Here is a 22,541-nt window from a genome sequence, read left to right as displayed (position 1 = left end):
ATGTACATGGCAGGGACCCACATACTTGAACTGTCTCCTGCTGCCTTCCAGGGTGCACATTAGCAGGAAGCAGGAAAAGATTCAGGACTTGAACAGAGGCATTCCAACATGGGATGTAGCACCCCAACTGTTATCTTTTTTTAATATTTATTTTATTTATTTGAAAGAGTTACAGAGAGAGGTAGAGAGAGAGAGAGAGGTATTTCATCTGCTGGTTCACTCCCCAGATGGCTGCAACGGCCGGAGCTGTGCCGATCCAAAGCCAGGAGCCAGGAGCTTCTTCCAGGTCTCACACGTGGGTGCAGGGGCCCAAGGACTTGGGCCATCTTGTGCTGCTTTCCCAGGCCACAGCAGAGAACTGGATCAGAAGAGGAGCAGCTAGGACTAGAACCAGTGCCCATATGGGATGTCGGCACTTCAGGCCAGGGTGTTAACCCGCTGTGCCACAGCGCCAGCACCACCAACTGTTGTCTTAATTGGGGTACCAAATGCCTACCCCCAGAAGATGAATTTTCATTTTTTTTCCACAATGGTTTACTTTGTTTATTTGAAAGGCAGAGTTATAGAGAGATACAGAGGGAGAGAAAGAGAGAGACAGAGACAGAGACAAGGACAGAGATCTTCCATCCACTGCTTCATTCCCCAAATGGCCACTGGGACAGGACAAATGGAGCTGGGACAGGACAAAGCCAAGAGCCTGGAACTCCATCCTGGTCTTCCACGTGGATGGCCAGGCCTCAAGTACTTGGGTCATCTCCCACTGCCATCCAAGGTGCGTGTGGCTGCTGGATTGCAAGAAGAGCAGCCGGGACTTGAACCAGTGCTCTGATAGGGGATGTCAGTAGCGTAGGTGGCAGCTTAATCTACGGCACCACAATGCCAGCCCAAGATACATTTTTTAAATTTTGAGCACTGATGACTAACTTTTAACAGAAACTCAAAAAATCACTGGTGATGAACATAACCATTAGATATAACTACTGTAATCCTACATTGCTCATTTATAGCCTTGTGCGCTTTGCCTGAAACTTTGGCGACCACAGGAAGGTTGGACTTGAGATCAGTTCTTGGGATTATTTTATGTTCTGCTGACAGCATTTGTTTGACTGCCAGAGGAAGGTGTGTGGACAAATTCCCCTATCGTCTCAAGCCTGATTATAGCTGTACAGAATCAGCCCAGCTGTGGCAGGCTGATAAGTACACGTTTCAAGATGGCACACAGTGATTGAGTCAAGTGAGAGTCAGAAGCTTTTGAGCCAAGTTGAATGTTATTGCTTGATGGGAAAATGAGGAAGCCAGTAATGCAAGATGAGACAATTTGAAAGGGAGGGGGAGAGAGAGAGAGAGAGAGAGAGAGAGATCTTTCATCTGCTGGTTCACTCCCCACATGGCCGTAACAGCTGGGATAGGGCCAAACCGAAGCCTGAAGCCTGGATCACCATCCAGGTCTCCAACATGGGTGGCAAGAGCCTATGCACTTGGGCCATCTTCTGTTGCTTTCCCAGGTGCATTAGAAGGGAGCTGGATTGGAAGTGGAGCAGCCGGGACTCTAGCCAGTACCCATGGTTTGTGTATTTTCATTTTATGTAGTGTGTGGCTTGCAGGGAGTGCCAAGTGACAGAGGCTGTGGTACTCTCTGATCATTTGTCTCCTTTCACTGTTCTTGGGGTTTATCTGGGAGGTTCAAACTCAATAGAAGCTAATTTTTTTAAGCTTTGGAAGTCACATTGCAGATTATATACAATAAATGTTGCTAACTTTCAGGCCCATTGCTTTTAAACCTCTCAACTCTTCTTGCCAAGAAAATTTATGTGAATGAGCGAGACATTAATTATAGATCTGGAGTTTATATTAGAAGTTATTCTTTTATTCATTCTTATTCAACAAATATGCACTAAACACCTACTAACGCCAGGAATATCTGGGCAATTTGCCCATTTCAGAAACTCTGCATGGCCTCTGTTTCTGAGCGCTCAGTATCCTGCACTTTGGACCCTGGGTGGAGCCACAGGTCAGGCTGATGGACATTTTCTTCTCAGGGCTGAAGATGTCCGGGGAATGGTTCTTGGAGAAGCTACCTTGGCTGCGGCTCTCCTGGTAGAATCTCTAAGTACAGCAGCACAAGACAAGGCTTCTTTTTGAGTAATATAGCCTGGGGGAAGGAAACAAGAGCAAGTTCAAAGTCAACCATTGTATGAAGCAAGTAAGCAAAAGAAATGCAAATAATCACACAAAGCAAATAAGATTTCTTACTCTTGTGGGTAGCATACCCAGATGGTATGATCTTTGAAGGCAGGAAGTATATTCGCCTTTTTTTTTGCCTTTCTTATTCAGTAAGTTAATAAATACTTACTCATCAAATAACACATTAAATCATCAGGAAGGGACTTAAGCTGTGAGGAATCTTCGCGTGTTACTTATCTTTGATATCAAAGCTTTCTTCCAACCAGAAACAGACATATTTGATCTCAAAGTGTGGTATGCAGTTCACCTATTACAGAATCATCTGGCAGAGGCCATGTGCCTTTGAAAAATGTAGATTTCGAGTTTTATTGCAAAGAACTTTTGAATCACACACTTGAAGGTTATGCCTGGGACTATGCATTTAAACAAAGTAGCAAGCAGATTTTCTGCACACCAAACACTGAATTCAGTACCTCTGCTTTGGGATTCAGTGGCCTCTGTGCAGTTTTGCTGTGGACACAGAGCTACTACCTGATGCCTCTACAGCACTTCCAACATGATGGTGATGAGGCTGAAGCCCCATGCCTCATCTCACAAGGGGTGGGAGCCTGGCCAAGTTACTTGATTTATCCATGTTTCAAATGTTCTTTTCTGTAAAATGTAGATTATAAAGCAGACTGCCACATAATGGTTGAGGTTTTTTTTGTTTGTTTGTTTTTTGTTGTTTTTTTTGTTTTGTTTTTTGTTTTTTTTTTTTGTTTGTTTTTGTTTTTTTGTTTTTTTTTTTGACAGGAAGAATGGACAGTGAGAGAGACAGAGAGAAAGGTCTTCCTTTACCGTTAGTTCACCCCCCAAGTAGCCGCTATGGCCGGTACACTGCGGCCAGCGCACCGCGCTGATCCGAAGCCAGGAGCCAGGTGCTTCTCCTGGTCTCCCATGCGGGTGCAGGGCCCAAGCACTTGGGCCATCCTCCACTGCACTCCCGGGCCACAGTAGAGAGTTGGCCTGGAAGAGGGGCAACTGGGACAGAATCCGGCACCCCAACTGGGACTAGAACAATACGGGGTCGGCTCCGTGGTGCAGTAGGTTAATCCTCTGCCTGTGGCACCAGCATCACACGTGGGTGCCAGTTCTAGTCCAGGCTGCCCCTCTTACGATCCAGCTCTCTGTTATAGCCTAGGAAAGCAGTAGAAGATGGCCCAACTCCTTGGGCCCCTGCACCTACATGGGAGACCGGGAGGAAGCATCTGGCTCCTGGCTTCAGATTGGTGCAGCTCCGGCTGTTGTGGCCATTTGGGAGGTGAACCAACGGAAGGAAGACCTTTTTCTCTGTCTTTCCCTCTCACTGTCTAACTCTATCTCTCAAATAAGTAAATAAAATATTTTTTTAAAAAGACAATACATGTTGAGTTCACTAGTGCCTGCTATGTAGAAGGCCCTCAGTAAAAAATAACTATTGTTGGTGGTGTTTTTAGTAAATCATTTGCAAAATCCGTGTCTTCCTTTTATGTAAAGAGAGGAACAAAATTCATGTGCTCATGCCAATGAATGAACGTTTTTAAAGATTTATTTGTTTGAAAGGTAGAGTTGGAGAGAGAGAGAGAGAGAGAGAAGGAGAGGGAGAAGGAGAGGGAAAGGGAGAGGGAGGGAGGGAGAAAGAGATCTTCCATCCACTGGTTTATTCCCCAAATGTCTGTGAAGCCCACGGACTTCATTCAAGTCTCCCACATGAGTGGCAAGGGCACAAGGACTTGAATCATCTTCTACTGCTTTCCCAGGCACACTAGTAGGGGGTTGGGTTGGAAATGAAGCAACCAGGATAAAAACCAGCACCCATATGGGATGTTGGCATCACAGTCAGCAGCTTAACCCACTGTACACGTCAGCCCAATGAATTAATTTTTGTAAGACGTACTCTGCTGAATTCAACAGAGTACAATAGAGGGGAGCTGACCACTGGGAATGTTTCCTGTCAGAAAAGATACTCGACAATTACACCTTTCAGTAGGTTGGTGTTGATAATATGTGAAAGATTTTGGTATTGGAGAAGCAGGCAGGGAGTTAGGGAGGAATAAATGAAGCTGGAAAAATTTTTTTTCCCATAATTTTTGTGTAGTGCTACATGATAACTCCACCCCTTTCCTGTCAATATGGTATGCCCACTTTCCCATGATGCACCTGTGTCTCACCTGGGACCAGGAAAGATTATGCTCTACACGGAGGCACTGTGAAACTCCCAGAAATGCTCCCACGTACTCAACTCAGCTCCACTTATATGTGCAGTTGAGGCATGGCTCCCTATCCCATACAGGAGGCTGATAACAGGAGAGTGGCTCCTCCTTTGCCCTTCTGCACTATGTTATGGTTCTTCTCTGGCCCCTTCTCCATATCTCTCTTCATAGGTAAGTCTCTGGCCCACTCTGCGTGGGATGGCCCACACTCTGGGTAAAGGGCAATAAAGCTCACAAGATGCCCCCCCCCCCATTTCCTCTCTTTGTTGAGATTCTCCTCAATAGCCCCCAGACTCCTTACAGATAAGAGGAAAGTTCCCAGCAGCTTCTAAAAGCCCCCTACTCTCTACCTCCCACCAGCTGCAAGCCCCCTACCTCCCACCAGTGGCAGATTCCTTCTTCAGCCAGGTAAAAGCCCAGCCCTACAGGCGCCCTGTGCTTGGTCTCTTCACAAGGACTCACTGTCGCCCCTCTTGGCTTCAATAAAGCACCTGTCTCTGTTGAGGATGGCCTCTGTCTCTTTTTCTGTCTCTCTTCTCTGGGGGTATAAAAGGCCAGAACCCCGAATTAGGTAAGCCTGACAATGTGTGATGGCATATTCATTCTCTTTTAAATAAATCTTGCTCCCACTTAAAAACTGTGTTTATGTCTCTGCTTTGATTAAGTATTTCTTTGGGGGGAAAGAACTAGGAACAAAAATCAAGATACCTATGCCCACAACACTTTCATATTCATTTCATGTGTGCTTCATAAAATCCAGAGAGTGTGGAGGGAGAGGAGAGAGAGTGGAGCAGGAGGGTGAAAACGCGCGACCTTTGGAAGTGACGGCTCTGAATGAAGGCCTCACCGACCTTTACTGTCTGCTAGATGCTGACAAAGTTATATAACCTGTTTGAGCCTCTGCTTTCCACAATCACAGAGCGGAACGAAAATGAAATATTACATAGAAAGTCCTTAGCACGATGCCTGGAGCATGATAAATGCTCAATAAATATATTGTCGCTGTGAGTAAAGCAAGTTTCTGAGTTTGCACAAATAGCAAGGGATTGAGCTGTGGTTGGATCCTAAGCTATCTGGCCAAGCCCAGAGCCATTGATCAAGTTCCTGTAAATCTCGAAGAGTGGCTAACAGAACAATCCATATTCCAGTTTCTTTTGATCTTATTAATTTACCCATAAAGGCTTGCACCCTATTATCAGGGATCGCCACTTTCAAATTTGGCGAGAGAACCATGTTGATAAAACAACATGCGGGCAGAAAGCCGGTCCATGTGAATTATTTATCTGCAAACTTGACTTCAGCTGCAGCACACGGATTCCATGCTGAGCCGTGCGGTTCAGGTCAAGCAGATAAACTCACCAAGCAGCTGCTGGTGCTGCAGGCTGTGAATGTAGCGCATCTTCAGGGCCTCCCACTGGGGCCTGGAGTCGTAAATCCTCATGATGCTGTAAAAGTAGCGCTGTTGCCCTCGGGTTAGGTCCTGTCAGAGCAGAGCAGGCGATTTTGATGAGTCTGTGGAGTTCTACTGCATCACAAGTGTGATGTGTGTGTGTATGGCAGGGGGAGGGGGTGGGGGCAAGGGGCTGCTGATGACATAGTGCAGCTGATTAAGCGGCCACTACGTGGCTAGCATCCCATATTGGAGTGCAAGGACATGTGAGAGACCTGGGTGGAGTTATTGGATTCAGCGTTGGCCTAGCCCAGACCTGGCTGTTGTGGCCTTTTGAGGACTGAACCAGTGATTGGAAGATCTCTCTCTCTCTCTCTCTCTCTCATTCATTCTCTCCCTCTGTCATTTTGTTTTCTAAAAAAAAAAAAAAAAAGCAACAAAAAAAACTACCTCTAAATACATAATTGGATTCCATTACTACTTTCTTCTTTTAAAAAAAAATTATTTGAGAGGCAGAGTTACAGACAGAGAGACACAGAGAGAGGTCTTCCATCTGCTGGTTCACTCTCAAGATGGCTGCAACAACTGGAGCTGGGCTGATCTGAAGCCAGGAGCCAGGAGCTTCTTCAGATCTCCCTCATGGGTAAAGGGGCCCAAGGACTTGGGCCATCTTTTACTGCTTTCCCAGGCCATAGCAGAGAGCTGGATCAGAAGAGGAGTCACTGGGTCACAAACCGGCCCCCATATGGGATGCCTGCATGGCAGGTGGAGGCTTAACCTACTCCACAATCACTCACCCCACCTTTCTACCTTCTTAGCAGATTAACCTGAGACTTTGGGGATCAAACATTTAGCACACATGGACCTTTGGGGGGACTGTCAATATTCAAATTTGGATATCAAATCATAGCCGACAGTTCTTAATTTATAACAATGGTCAAATGACAATTAGGTACTTTTCTCTCTTGTTTTCCTTTCCAGTCTACCACTGGTCTGTCTGATGAAAACGATTAACTAAAAGATTCTAAGTAAGTAGCCAATGTTTTGGGCTGAGGGAGATCTACAGATTAACCCTTTTTGAAGGAAGTAGGTTGTGAGAACACACACCGGGTGTGAAGCATGCCTGGCCCCACTGGGTAAAACTTGGTGGAGATGTCTCAGGAAGCCAGGAAGACAGATGAGCAGATGGGTATGTGGGAAAGGGTCAGTATCGTTAGTGAGACAGTGCTATGACCACAGAAAGAAAAACCTCTGCCTATGGAAGTCAGGGAAGGTGCCTGTGTGAGAAGACCACCACCTCAGAGGGTTTAGGTGGGGAAGAGGCGTTCCCTGAAGGGGCTAGAACAATGGGGTCTCAAGGGCCGTTCCTGGGAACCTGTTAGAGAGCCAAGTATCAGTCCCACTCCAGATGTGCAGAATCAGAGATAACTATGGTTGGGGTTTGGGGGTGGTAGGGTGGTGGTGGGAGGCAGAGCTCACATTCTGCTTTGACAGGACTTCCAGATGATTCTGACACATATACACTAAAAGGTGAGAACCACTGGGCTAGGAGAAAAGGGCAAGTTCTAGCCAGAAGGGAGAAAGTGATATAAATTCTCCCATTGAACACAAAATATCTGCATCCGTAGGGACCTAGCCTATCTTTTCAGTTGAAAGGCAGCATACAGTCTGATTTTGAGAGGACTGTAGAGTTAGGCAAGCAAAGATGATAGAAACTTTTATGTTAAGCATTTAGAGATCGACTTTTATATGAGGAACAATTAAAGGAAAGGGTTCTCCATAGGAGTGGCTTTGACCCTTGAAAGACATTTGGCAATATCTGGAAAAATCTATGCTCATTTCAGTTGGTGGGAAGGGGTAGGGCCCAGGGATGCCGCTTAGCAACCCACAATGCCAAGGACAGCTCCCCATTCCTTTGCAACAAAGAGTCAGCTAACCACAGAGGCCATGCTTTGAACAGGCCTGATCTGCATTTTGAAAAGGTCACTTTGGCCTTGCTATGGAGAGTGAGAGAAGACAGACCAGTGGTAGGGTGACCAAATGGCCGCTACAGGCGGACCTGCGCCAATCCGAAGCCAGGAGCCAGGTGCTTCTTCCTGGTCTCCCACGCGGATGCAGGGTCCCAAGGACTTGGGCCATCCTCTACTTCTATCCCAGTCACTGGCCCCATATCATTTCTTGAGTTATGGAAGTCTTATGAGATTGGCAACTTATTACATTCATTTTATAGTTAGGGAAACTGATAGTGGAACCAAGATTTTAGAAAAATCAAGATAAAATAAGTTAACCCTATGCCCAGATATTTAAAACAATGACAGAATTTTCCAAACTTGTTGATCACCATGTATTAAAATTAAACATAAGATAATTGCATATAGAAGTAGGGTATGGTGATTTGAATGTTAGAAATTTTGTATGGGGCTAAAAATCTATGTCATATTCTTTTGAGATCTGGAGTCCTTAAGTTTAACATTAAAAATAAATCCAGAGAGGAGCAAAGCCAAGTACCTCACAATTTGAGACACTCATTTCAGCTTTATAGATTCCAAATTAAATATTTTAAATGATAATATAGTTGAAGAGGAAAATGGATTCTACTTATGAATAACTAATTAAGACTTTTCAAATGATTGAGAACAAGATAATATGAAAATTGCAAGCCAATTTCAAGTGCAAAGCTCCAAAGTACAATGGGAATTTCCATTTTATAAGAATATCTTGAGAGTTCTGGTTTTATTTTGCAAAAAAGTCCTACTTTTTTCTTTGGTAAAACTCTAAACTTCTTAATTGAGAAGTAACCAATAATATTCTTAATATTCTTACCCTGTTGCCTATCTTTCCTTGAAGGGATGGAAGAGAATTGAAATTTTGACAAAGAAAATTTGTGAGAAGGGCTTTAACTAAATTTGACACAGAGGAGAAAACAGCTCTCCAACAGGAAGCCATAATTAAGTGTTGTCATTGAGTTTCCTGTCCTGTTAGTCACTCAGTCACGGAGAAGCTACAGCCTGACAGGGCTCCTGACATGACGTGGATCTAGGAGTAGACCAGGCAAGCACTGGTTCGTCCCCTCACTCACACCTTCAACATGCACCTGCGTGCTTACATTAGGTCAAATGTTCTCCCTAATGCTGCTAAGCCAAGAAACTAGAAAAAGTTATTCAGCCTTTGGGGGGAGCCAGATGATGTTCTTCCACCTGTGAAGAAAACTCGGTACCTTCAGCAATGAAGTGTCAGAGGCAGAGCAAGGGACCCGAATGCAAGGAATCCGTGGGCCCTTTGGATGCTTTTGTTGTTTTTTCCAGTTTTCTCCCATGCTTTGTCTTGCACCTCCAAGGAACAAGAACGCATAACAGAATGTTTCATTATGTCCAACGACTTTTGGGGATGTACCTAAGTCAATAATTAACTAATGTATACATAATACATAATGTATACATAATAAATGTATACATAAATGTTACTTGTTCCAAGGGATAAGAACATTTTCTCAAGTTTCCAAGTAATTGGACCTTATCAGCTTACTTAGTTCTGCAAATTTTTCGATTTTCGCTCGTTATTTGGAGGAGATAATTATGAATTATTCAAGGAATGAAGGAGCCATTGAGAGCCCTTGACTTTTTGCTACACTCTGATTGGAACAAGTGAGCTGCAGAACCATACGAGGACTACAACAGTTATTTTTTGATGATATTCAATAATATTTTAGCCTATCTGATTCTAAAACAAGTCTACATAATTTTGGATAATTTGGAAAAATATAAAAATTGATTTAGAAAATAAGATGGCCCACATCTCACTGTTGTACAAAATTGTGTGCAATTGTTGGCATTTGTGTGATTTCCTTTTATGTATTTATTATATTTATTATTAGTTATACATTGTGTTTGATTTTAGAAAAGCAAGACACTCAAAAAAGGCTTCCATAGCCTTAGCAGTTCATGCCAAGAGCCTCAGGTGATCACTGATGTCATAAATAAAAGTGTTAATTATTAAATTAACAACAGAAGTCACTGTGCACTTACTCCCCATGTAGGACCTCTGTCTTTAATGAGTTGTACTCTGAGAATTAACTGCAAACTTGTTATCAAGCAGTATTTTTATGTTGTGTGTGTGTGTGTGTGTGTGTGCAAACTGTTGAAATCTTTACTTAGTATAGAGTTGGTCTTCTGTATGTAAAGTTAATTAAAAATGAGTCTTAAGAATGGGATGGGAGAGAAAGTAGGAGGTGGGATGGGAATTGGGGTGGGAGGATGGGTATGGGGAGGAAGAATGCTATATTCCTAAAGTTGTACCTATGAAAATTGTATTCATTAAACAAAATCTTCAAAAAAAAAAAAAAAAAGAAAAGGGAGATCACAACATATGTGTTGTACTCTCTCCCAGATCATTAAATATTCCTAAAAATTATGATTTTTAGTTGCAGCATGGTATACCTTTGCATCATTCTCCATTTCTTGCACATCTAATTCTGCAATTTTATAGCATTGTACTATAAAATAAACTATTAGGCTTAGTCATATTTCTTTCCCACTTGCCTGACAAAGATACGGAAGGAAACAGTCACACCTGCTATGACTAAGTTTCCTTTCCTTATGATTTAGGGTTCAGAGTCTGAGATGTATATCAGAATAAAACATTTAACAATTCAGGCAGAGTAGATGTATAGGAATCCGGTTGCCAAGGCACAGAGTGGAAACGTTAAGCATTTTTCTGTCTGCCTACTCCTTTGCCCTTATCAGTAGTGCAAACTACCCAAGGGTAGGGAGGAAGAAGACAGCAAATCAGATACAGTAACCGATCCTCTAAACAAAGCAGACTATTATCAATACCTGTATCATATGATAACAGAAAAAAAGAAATTCTAATAGAGATTGTATGGCCATTAGATCCAGATAGACTTGAGGGGCTTTGTTTCCCATTCGCTTGGGCTCCATCATTCCATCTTTGCAATGCTGGTTACAGCACCTACCTCTTTGGAGTCTTTGATTAAGTGAGAGCATAAATATAGAATATCCTCATCTGATGCCACTTTCTCCTTTCTACTCCCTGCCCTAGTGAATGCACACACACACACACACACACATACTTTAAGGAATATTTAACGCATGTGGAGGGTGATTGGTGGAATCACAGATCTGAGGCTCAAATCTTCCAGAAGAGAAATTTATTAAATAAACACCAATCAGCTTCCCTGTGTTCTTATGCTGTCAACTTTAAGTCAAGCATAAATATTTTATTTAATACTTCTTTCCTTTAGCATTTAGCATGCACTCCAGAAACCATACCAACCAAGAAAGACTCTTTTTAATATTCTCTGTGATTGAAGCCCAGGTTCTATCCAGTACTCAGATCATCTCAATTTCCCTCCTTCCATTTCCCAGATCTGCAGAGCAGAGAATAAATATTCTTCAAATCGGGAAAGATTTCTTTGGTTCTCAAATAGCATAAGGAAATGACAGATCTTTTTCTTGTGGCAACAATTCATTTGTGCTTTTCTTGGTCTGTTGCTGAAGAAATACGTCTTACCTTCTCAACTGGTCTCTGATAAAATTTGATTAAAATGCCTGGGGAATTCAAGGAGAAAAATTAAACAAAATAAATCTAAAACAAAAGACAGATTTGTTTGAAAGGAACTTACCCTGTATGACAGCTCCCTCCTTTCTGAGAGCTGACGTTCATATCCAGCGTAGTTGTCTAGCAATGCCCTTTATTCGCGGGGTAGGGCAGGGGAAAGCCAGTCTGTTGATAAGCTGGTATCCAAGCAACATCATGTGATGAGACAAAGAGCTCCAGGAGTTTGGCCATGTGCCTCTCCCTGCTTCCTGGTGATGCTTAACCACATAGTTTATTTTTCCTTCCAAGTTTTGTTTCTAATCAAGTGTAGACTTCTAACTCTACCATAGCTACATTACGTGCAGATGCGAGGGAGGAAAGGACGTGGAAACAGATGCTGAATATTAAAAGGCAGGGATTCTACCAGTGCAATAGGCCATTCCATGAGTCTTTTCCAGATTGAGAGTCAGCAACCCCATTATCATTATGCAAATGCATACATAAATGACAAAGGAATAGTGCCTAAACAAAGAGGTATGGGCATGAATTCATTGGTGGCAATCTATGGAGTTTTCCCATGGTTCAAGATAATGTTCCTTTGCCATTTTGGGGAGACAGTAAGATATTCTCCATATTTGACATGGGTTAGAGGATGATAATGAACCTATGGCCCAAGATTATTGCCCATACTGATTTCATCCCTTCCATTGTGGTAGCAATCCTGACTCCTGACTTCCTCTCTTTCCCAAGAACCCTCCTTTGGAGTGCCAGGTTATTTACAAAGATAAAGAGTGCCTCTTAAGAATGGAAGAAGAAATACCAAACCAAACCAAACAAGTGAAAATTACCTAAGAGCCAAATTCTTAGGATGCTGGAAGAAAAAGCAGGGAGATTAGAATAGTCACTCATAGGCTTTAAATTAAGAAGAAAGAAAGGACTCAACAGTCAAAAGGCTCGCATTCTTTGTGAAAATTTGACTGCAGACCTCTGGAAAATGAAGATGGCAGGGACAAGAGTTTGAAAATGCCAGCAAATGCCTCAAAAATCGCTCACTGGGTCTAAGAGGTCAGTCACTCTCTACAAAGAGATTAAAAAAAACAGTTGGGTGCAGAGCTGACTTTGTTGACTGAGTCTTCCTTCAATGTTTTTCCAGGATCTGATTCTTCCTAGGGCATGACATCTGCTGATGCTACACACACACCTGCCGATTCCTACAGTCCCTGTATCAACAGGAAAACAGTAAGAGATCTAGATTTTGATGGAGAGGGTGTTAATGTCGGGAATCTGTTAGCCAAGGATTGTTATCTAAGTTATCCAAGGAATAGCAATGACAGTTAAATACTATCTCATCTAGAGCCAGATGACAGAGGAAAACATGGTTCTATCCCAAGCTCATGAATACCATTCACCAGCTCTTTCCACTGGAGTACTGCTGCCTGAGTTGTTCCCCAGGAACCTGCCCTCATCCAACACCCTCCTTTCTACAGTCTTGCCAGAACTGCTAATGGTCCTGTTTCCATCCCCACTGTTGTTGTCCCTGCTGTTGTTGTTGCTGTTGCTGGCATGGCAGCTGCTGTTGTCATGACCACAGGTGCAAGCGGGAGTGTGAAAAAAAAAGGAGGCGGAGGCTCCTTTCCTCAAAACTTCTGTCTCCTGCCTCCCTGGTGCATGTTAGCTGGCAAGGGCTTCTAGGAAATGCATTTCGCAGTCTTCTGACTTCTGCGCCAAAGAGAAGGGTGTAGGAGGATAAGCACAAAGCTGAGATAATGGGCGCTCTCCAACACACATCAGCACAAACCTCAGAAGGACCTGCAGGAGCTGTGAAATCAGACAGGAGGCTGGAGGACTTAGAAATGCAGTCAGTGCTTCCTGGAGACACTAAAGGCTGAAATTATTTTATGAGAAAATAAGAGATAATTGACAAGCTATAAGGTGGTGTCAAAGAATGAGATATACATTTTTGGACAATAACTTAAGATTCAAGAATGTAAAATAAAAGGTTAGCTTGACAGTTTGAAAGGGGCTGAAACTGCCTACCAAAAAGTTATAATCATACAAGGAGCCGTAATCTAATTACTATAGAGAATGCAATTTGACTTCTGGTAGAAAAGGTACCATTCCTCAGTTAAAACCTTGGTACTACAGTGGGACACAATGCTTAAGCCATTTCCTATACTAATACTCATAATAGGTGTGATACAGTGTTTGCATGGAACAGTGCAGTTAATGTGACCTCATGAGCAACACTAGAAGAGGAAGAGGGACCTGGGGCTAGAATCCAAGATTAACGTAGACTGATTCATAGAATCTTCCCTGCAAGAACAAGAAGCAGAGTGTCTCTGTTCCTCATGGGGATAAGCATGTTTCCTGAAAACCCATGAACCCAAGAGGAACTTAGCTGTTGGTCTTTATGCCCCTGGTCCTTCTCCAGGGTCCCCTAAGCTACAGAGCTCTCCATGTGAGTAACACTGCCAGGCACAGACAGTTCTCCCCGACTACCCCAGCTCTTGCCACATCTCAGTTCCCCGCACAGAAGTAATGGGAGGGTCCCTTCCATGCTCCCCACCCTGTCTTCTGTTTATTACCTGCATTCTACTTGGAATCTAATACAGGCCTTGTTGGACTCTGATTTCTCATTGGACTGCGTGGTCACATGTGTAGCAGGGGAGGAGATTTAATTACTCTATTATCTTATTTTTTTTTAATCCTTCATAGAAAACTTCTTTTTTTTTTAAGATCCCAAAGCAAAAGCCTTTACAAATATCAACCCCCCTCAAACTACTCTGGACACTTGGAAGCAGAAGCAGTGAGTATCAACAAAGAAAAATCTAGATCTGTGCTAAGGACTTTAGGAAGATAGAATTGAAAAGTTCAAAAGAGAAATCAAAATGGAATGTCACTGGAGAAGAGGAATGTCTAGAGATTTAATTCTGACCCCATAATCTCAAACTCTGTGGAAGAAAGAGGTGAGATACTAAGTGAAATGAGAGAGGAAGCGCTGAGAGCTCTTGGAAAATTCTAGACTCAAGGCCAGCTTATTTTTAAAAATTGCAAAAATTTACAAAAAAGTATTTTTATTAGAGACCAGCAGTAGTTTTCTAAAAACAAATTCTATGGCACAGTTACTAAGCAGTAGATCCAGGACTCAAATCCGCAGTTGCCTGAAGTCTATGATTTCTCCCCTTGGTGTCAGGAACTAAAAAGGAATTCAAGCAACACACACCCTGCTGCAACAGAAAATTATCCCGCCTATCCAGCCATTACCTACAGACAACATTCATGCATCTTGATTCTTTCTGTCCTCAGGGTGTGTTGTGTCCCCCGATGGAATACTGTTCGGTTGACTAAAGGGGAGTTTTAGTTTCACAAAGACTTAGGGTCATAATTCTGGAGTAAGATATTGATCTCATTATACCAAACCACTGACCTTCTAATAAAGCTCCTGGAAGCCTTCCTTTAAATAGGCATCCAGTGGGCCAGTTGCATCAACACTCAACTCTTTCTAGGCACGTCCAAATTCACAGTGAATGGTTATGTGAATTTAGGTTCTTTCCCAAGAAAACACTATCCGAGTACATTCAAATTTTCAAAAATGAGTATTGGATAAAAATACCATGTAACCATCAATCGCGGATCACCAACACAACTTTGCAAACACTGGTAAAGTCAACACAAAGGACTATGTATGCAAATGGTGCCATTTCCTCCTGGTGTTGTTGCTATTGTTAATTGAGATAGTGTTCATATACACTTAGATATTGCAGTATTGTTGTTTCTGCATTTGGCAAAGTACCTGTGAAATCTCTTTCTGGATAGGTAAGTGCAATTTGAAATTTGTTAAAATTTTATATTAAAGAGTTCTAAGAGATTATTCACAATCTGGACCTGTTTTTGGTGGCATGCCTTTATGGTTTTATCAATGATTTTTTAAATAAAGATTTATTTATTTATTTATTTATTTGAAAGGCAGAGAAAGAGAGAGAAAGATTTTCCATCTGCTGGTTCATCTCCAAATGGCCACAACGCTTGGGGTTGGGACAGTCCAAAGCCAGGAATTTGGAACTTTATTCAGATTTCTTACATGGGGCCTTAAGTACTTGGGCCATCTTCTCCTGATTTCCCAGGAGCATTAGCAGGAAATTGAATCATCTAGTCACAAACCAGAAATGATTCTGAATGTTACCAACTAAGTTTTGGACAAATGCAGGATCTTTAAAATTGCACAGAAAATGCATATTATGAAAAAATTATGCATGAATTCCAATTTTTTGCACCAAAATAAACTAAGCTTTTAATTCCATTTTCCATGACCTTTTCGAAGTGCCTTCTTGTAATACATAAAAAGCTTAATACATATAGTTCTAGGTTTCATTATTGACATGTATGAGTTAGGATATATTCACCTACAGATAACAGAAGTGTTCATCAGATTGTGGTTTAAACAAGTAGGAATATATTTTCATCACTTTTTAGGAAATGAAGACAGAAGGTTGGTGGCATTGGCTCATGGATTTGGGACTGGTGTCTGCAATTTCCTTGACCTTTTCCCTACGATCATAAGTGATCTTCTTCATTCAAAATCAGGATATGATGCAGAGCAGGAAGCTTATGTTCATGCATCTTTCTTATATCAGAAAGGAAAATTTCTCAGCCAGTTACACCTGTCTTCTAGGCAGGTATGTTAGTCAGCCACTGCCTTGCTGCTGAACAAACAGCCACCAAATCATCGCAGGGACAAATCTTGAGACGCTGGTTACTTGCCTCTTATGGACCTGCAGGTCAGCTGGGAGGCCTCTGCTATGGACTGCAAGTTGGCAGGTTAGTCAGGCAGCTGCCCCCTGTTGTCCCTGTCCCTGGACTGCCTAGGACATGTCTTCTCATGGTAGAGGTGAGGTTCCCTGAGCAGGAATTGGGATTGTTGCACTCTTTTGCCCACATTCCAAGTCCAAAAATCAGTGCAGCAGAAAAGTATACTTTTTCATGGATGTCGAGGGAGAGGGGGTGGGGGGCATTGAACTTTTGCTAAAAAGTAACTTAACCTACCACAAAAGGACTGGACTTAGGCCAACTCCTAGGCTAGAGACCAAGGTGACCTTCCTGGAAACCAAAAAGTGTGTATCCAATCTGAAATACTGACTAAGCAGAGGGAAAGAGGTAAATAAATGGCTTTTAGCTGGGTCAAGAACAGTGTTGTCAACAGAGTCTGCTACAGGGGGGAGTGGAATCAGATCCAGATGGAATTTTTATAATTCTCTCCACACCTCAAAATATAAAAGCACCAAGATATAGTGTGTTTAAGCAGATAACCATGTTTTTCTGGTTTGTACCTCAAGAGATAGGGAAGAAGATGAGGAAGGGAACTGCCATTTATTATGTGTCTAGTATATGCCAGAAACTATGCTAGGAATTCAAGATAGACTATTTTATTTATTCCTTATAAATCTCTGAGATAAAGATTATTGTTATAGTTTTATGGAGAAGAGAATGGAGGCTTCGAGAAGTCACTTGACAATTTATGTATCTCACGTAAGGTGGAGCCAGTATTTATGCCCAGCTTTCACTGGAACCTAGACTTTTATTTTTTCTATTATACTATGTTGACTATATTAAATTTTGTTCAATTTGCTTAACAGCTATTTCTACAATATTCCTTGTTGGATCTCAGAGAAGAAATTTAATTCCACTCGAACAGGACAGTTCTGCGTGCATGTGAAATTATTCATTCTGTCTCTTTAAGTTATTGCCTTTCTAGGTTAAAAATCAGTGATTCCCTCAACAACTCCTTGTAACTCCTCTGGTACTGCCATTTTTAGTAGGCTCCTGGGTCATCAGTCATAAAAGAAGACCCTATACCCAAGACAAGACCAGTAGCTTGTTGGTGAATCACAGAAAGACAGTTCAAGAATGGATCATAAAAAATGCTTTCATATCTTAAACATATCAGTTTTATTTAAAACATAAATATAATTTTTTTAATCTTTTAAGATAGGCCAAGGTCTTTTATTTGAATAGAAGAAGTATTGGCAGGGGGCCCTAAAACAATTGTGTTTATTACAAAGAGCATTTTGAACTATGAAAGGAGGGTTCTCTGTTTGCTGCGATGACTGGGGCCACCATAGTATTTAGGGAGCACAACCAGAGAGGCCACATGTCTCCGAGCTGGGCAGTCTTGCTAAATGATTCATCTTATCCAAGGTCTCCATGTCTCCCACTAGGGAGACTTGGATCGTTTAGCTGATAGGATTTCACAGTGACGAACATAAACACCCTCAATGCATCCTTAATGATTTCCAGTTTTGTTTCTTTCAAGTGGACAGAGATCTTGTGAGAGACCTGAAACAGATGAAATACAGGATCCTTTCAGTTTTTAATTATTTTCTTTCTTCTTTTGCAATTATCTTACCCACATCTAACAGGGCAATACATATTTAAAAAAATGTTTATTTGTTCATTTGAAAGGCAGAGCAACAGGAAGAGGGTGAGAGATGTTGGTGGGGGGGGAGGTGGTGTGGAGAGAGCAAGAGAGAACTCTTCCATCCACTGGCTCACTCCCCAGATGGTCACAATAGCCAAGTCAGGGCCAGGCTGAAACCAGGAGCAAGAAACTCCATCCATGTCTCCCACTGCCTTCCATGGCACATTAGCAGGAAGCTGGATTGGAAGTAGAGCAATGGGACTTGAACAGACACTCCAATATGGGATGCCGGCATCCTAGGCTGTGACTTAACCCACTGCACCACAAGACCAGTGTGGGCAGTACATTTATCAGTGATTCATTTATTAATTCTTCCTAGTTACTCAACTTAGCTTTGTAGAAACTAGTCTTGTAATCACTTTACATTATATTTAATTAAAGCATTACTTACAGTTAGAAGTACAATAACAAAGGCCGGCGCCGCGGCTCACTAGGCTAATCCTCCGCCTAGCGGCACCGGCACACCGGGTTCTAGTCCCGGTCGGGGCGCCGGATTCTGTCCCGGTTGCCCCTCTTCCAGGCCAGCCCTCTGCTGTGGCCAGGGAGTGCAGTGGAGGATGGCCCAGGTGCTTGGGCCCTGCACCCCATGGGAGACCAGGAAAAGCACCTGGCTCCTGGCTCCTGCCATCGGATCAGCGCGGTGCGCCGGCCGCAGCGCGCCGGCCGCGGCGGCCATTGGAGGGTGAACCAATGGCAAAGGAAGACCTTTCTCTCTGTCTCTCTCTCTCACTGTCCACTCTGCCTGTCAAAAAAAAAAAAAAAAAAAAAAAAAAAAGAAGAAGTACAATAACAAACAGGTTGGGAGAGAATATCCACCTTGATAAGTTTGCAATGCAACTGGGAGCATCATTAATCAGGAGATTCCAACCAAGTGAGATGGGTTCAGAGGATTTCCATTAAAGAGCATTTCCTGGAATTGCCATTAGTGACCTATGGACAATCCCCTGCAGCCCAGATCTCAGATGTAGCGGCTTGAAATCCAGTCCCTGCCCACCAAGCCGCTTTCTCATTTTCCCTCTTTCCCACATGTGCTGGATTTTCTGCTTTTACACAGAAAGAGTCTGGCCCTATAATCTTTGATCTGTTATTCAACATGTAGTGTGAAACCCACAGATCAGCTTAATAAGCCTTACCTTTATTTTTCTACAGACAACGAGAAAGATCTTTGCATTCTGGCTCACCCTTCTTCGGTCAATGCATCAGGGTCTAACATCCAGTTCCAGACAGCCCACCTTGTGAAGCTGATAGGGAAATGTTGTATAATGTCGCCTGTTCCAGTTTTCTCTATTCTCTTTATCCAGAACTCTGCTCCTTGTATGTTAGCACAACTGTACAAAATCTGGCCTTGGGGCTGGCACTGTGACATAATGGGCAAAGCAGCACCTGTAGTGCTGGCATCCCATAAGGGTGCCGGTTCAAGTCCCAGCTGCTCGACTTCTGATCCAGCTCTCTGCTATGGCCTGGAAAGCAGTAGAATATGGCCCGGTGCCGTGGCTCAATAGGCTAATCCTCCGCCTGCGGCGCTGGCACACCAGGTTCTAGTCCTGGTAAGGGCACTGGATTCTGTCCCGGTTATCCCCCTTCCAGGCCAACTCTCTGCTGTGGCCCGGGAGTGCAGTGGGGGATGGCCCAAGTCCTTGGGCCCTGCACCTGCATGGGAGACCAGGAGAAGCACCTGGCTCCTGCCTTCGGATCAGTGCGGTGAGCTGGCCACAGCAGCCATTGGAGGGTGAACCAATGGTAAAAGGAAGACCTTTCTCTCTGTCTCTCTCTCTCTCACTGTCTACTCTGCCTGTCAAAAATAAAAAAAATAAAAAATAAAAAAAAAGAAGATGGCCCAAGTCCTTGGGCCCCTGCACCAGCATAGGAGTCCTGGAGGAAGCTCCCAGCTCCTGGCTTTGGATTGGTGCAGCTCTGGCCATTGCATCCATTTGGGGAGTGAACCAACAGATGGAAGACACCCCCCACCTCTCTCTCTCTCTCTCTCTCTCTCTCTCTCTCTTTCTCTCTCTCTCTCTCTAGCTCTGCCTTTCAAATAAATAAATAAATCTTAAAAAAAACCCAAAAAACAAAAAACAAGTGCCTTCCTACTCCATCCAACAGTGGAGATCAGACCTCTGGGCACAGCCTTCAGCCCTTCTGAACCCCACAGGTACACAGGGTTGGCATTTTGCCACAGATATGAACTGGGATCTGTAATATTTTATAGACAGTAAAACCCAGAGGTTAAGATTTCAGATACGGGGACAGACATTGTAGCACAGTGGGTTAAGGTACTGCTTAGGATGTCCGCATCCCACATTGGAGTGCTTGGTTCAAATCCCGGCTTCACCGCACTCCTGATCCAGCTTCCTTCCAATGCACCTGGGAGACAACAGATTATGGACCAAGTGCTTGGGTTCCTGTCACTCACATGGGAGACCTGGATGGAGTTCCTGGTTCCTGGCTTCAACCTGGCCTATGTTGTGGGCATCTGGGGAGTGAATCAGTGGATGGAAGTTCTTTCTCTCATTCTCTCTCTCTCTCTCTCTCTCTCTCTCTCTCTCTGCCTTTCAAATAAATAAACATTTGTTTCAAAGAAAGATCTCAAATGCTTAAATCAGAAAAATATGAGTTTGCAGACTTGTTTCATGTTATTTCACCTAGGCAACTTTGGGCAGGTTTCTTAACCTACAATTTTAGCTTTCTCATCTGTAAAAAAGGCTATTTCTGTAATTCCTTAATAAGCTAGAATTGGTCTATGCATTAAATGAGATGATGTAAGGATATAGCAGGTACTGAATGGGTAGTAAACTTGTCTGATACTTATGTTTCAAGTACAAGTCTAAGAACTTCATGTATATAATTTCACTTAATTGTCACATTATCCCCATAAACTAAATATTATTAGTCCTAATAAATGAAAATTCTGTGGCTTAAATGAGACACTGAAAGTTATATTGCTTTAAATTGGTAGTCCCAGGCTTAGAAAATAGGCAGACTGGTTCTCAAGTTTGCCTGCTGACTGCTCTCCTAGGCTGTAGTTTTAACTGCTGGTGTGGCTTCCCACAGCTGTATAACCTCGATGGAGGGAGAAATGGAATGACTGCTGCTCGCATTTTTTTGCATGAGGTCATTTTTCCTGCTTTCTTTTACTCCCAATGTATGCTCTTCTTTAACCTTTCCTGTGCAGAAGATACATGTGTAGCCTCTTCCTTCTGCCTTGCCACTCATGTCCAGCTCCCTGCTTTGTCCCCACCTCACAAGGAGCTTCCTGGGTTATCCACGTCTCTACTTCAGCTTCTGCAGCTGACAAGGCACATAGACAGGTTGCTCGATGAAGGCTAATTAGATCCAGTCTACCGGCATTTTCTAACTTTCATGCTCGTATGCACTGCCTTGGCTTGTCAATGGGCTTTCAAAACATTTTAATCTGAGCCACACACCACATGAACATCCAAGAGGGCTCTCAAGAGTCTAGTAGCTTCCCTTATTCTGGATATTATGCTCCTCCTGATGGTGACTCTCTGAAGAGCCACATTTGGCCAAGTCGTGTTGAACCCAATTAAATTTCTAATCAACTTGACCATCACAAGAGACGCTTCCAGGGATGGTTTACCCTCATTTTGCTGTGATAAAAGAGATATTTTGCTAATTTTAACCCTGCTGAATTTTATCTTCCTGATTTCCCACTTGCATTCAGCCCTGTCAAAATAATTTTCATTATGGATCATGTCGTCTGTTATATAGTTACTTAGAAATGTTGGCGTAATCTGAAACTCTTGTGGATGTGATGTTGATTCTTAGCAAAAATGTAGGCTTTGATGACAGATACTTCATAAACATTTAGAAAAGAAACTGTGGCACAACAGTTTAAGCTGCTGCCTGCAATGCCAGCATCCCATGTGAGCACTGGTTCCAGTCCTGGCTGCTGCATTTTCAATCCAGCTCCCTACTAATGGCCCAAGTTTCTTCATCGGAAAGCAGAGTAGCTAGGTTTGATTCCAGCTTCCTGCTAATGCACACTCTAAGAGCCAGTGGTGATGGTCCAAGTAATAGTGTCCCTGCCACTCACATGGAAGACCTGGGTTGAGTTCCCAGCTCCTAGCTTTGGCATCCTTGGATACTGGGGGCTTTGGAGAGTTAACTAGCAGCTGGAAGCCCTCTCTCTCTCTCTTTATCTCTCTCTCTCTCTCTCTCTCTCTGCGTCTCTGTCTCTATCTCTTTGTCTATCTGCTTTTCAAATAAGTAAAAAGTAAAGACAGTGACCACTCAGATCCAGATGGAGCTCCAGGTTATGCCACGCCAACCCCGTTTCATTTTTGTTGGAGTCATTACTCAGGTAGAGGAAGGCCATACACAAATGTACTGAACGAAACTTCTGTGTGGTTATCATGCTGTGAATAAGAGATATGACTTGTAGAATGTAACTACTAGGGGAATTCTTAGCTTCTTGAACCTCTGCTTCCCCAGAATGCTGATGAATGCTTTTAGATCACTTGAGCTGATGTTTCTTTTTTAGCGCTTACCCTCAGTACTGGACTTTGTCTTGTTCAACTTTTGCATCAAAAACCTGCAAGGTAGTATGCCTGAGGCTATGCAGTTCATTGTATTCCCTTTTGAAAATCACAATGCTTGTTTCTTTTCTTTTTCTTTTTTTTTTTTTTAAGATTTTATTTGTTTATTTGGGCCTGCGCTGCAGCTCACTTGGCTAATCCTCTACCTG

General features: G+C 42.9%; 1 protein-coding gene across 1 annotated transcript; it reads right to left on the bottom strand.

The window, feature by feature from the left end:
- Window positions 1-1,845: 1,845 nt before the first annotated feature.
- On the bottom strand, window positions 1,846-11,572 carry FAM216B (family with sequence similarity 216 member B). The gene is made up of 4 exons (XM_008260011.4): window positions 11,447-11,572; window positions 9,023-9,135; window positions 5,775-5,895; window positions 1,846-2,152 (listed from the first exon to the last, which is right to left on the bottom strand). The coding sequence occupies exons 2-4, from the start codon at window positions 9,119-9,121 to the stop codon at window positions 2,013-2,015; spliced, it is 360 nt and encodes a 119-aa protein (XP_008258233.2). The 5' UTR covers window positions 9,122-9,135; window positions 11,447-11,572; the 3' UTR covers window positions 1,846-2,012.
- Between the last annotated feature and the right edge of the window lie 10,969 nt (window positions 11,573-22,541).

Source organism: Oryctolagus cuniculus, chromosome 9 (assembly GCF_964237555.1).
Source record: "Oryctolagus cuniculus chromosome 9, mOryCun1.1, whole genome shotgun sequence".
Classification (NCBI taxonomy): domain Eukaryota; kingdom Metazoa; phylum Chordata; class Mammalia; order Lagomorpha; family Leporidae; genus Oryctolagus; species Oryctolagus cuniculus.
The sequence above is the reverse complement of the archived record's forward strand: the minus strand, read 5'-3'. Positions and strand labels throughout refer to the sequence as shown.

Coding starts and splice junctions, on each gene's coding strand:
- FAM216B (XM_008260011.4), bottom strand. CDS start 9,121: ATGGGAGAAAACTGGAAAAAACAACAAAAGCATCCAAAGGGCCCACGG. Junction 5,896..9,022: donor CTGACACTTCATTGCTGAAG/GTACCGAGTTTT, acceptor CTGCTCTGACAG/GACCTAACCCGAGGGCAACA. Junction 2,153..5,774: donor GCAGCACCAGCAGCTGCTTG/GTGAGTTTATCT, acceptor TCCTTCCCCCAG/GCTATATTACTCAAAAAGAA.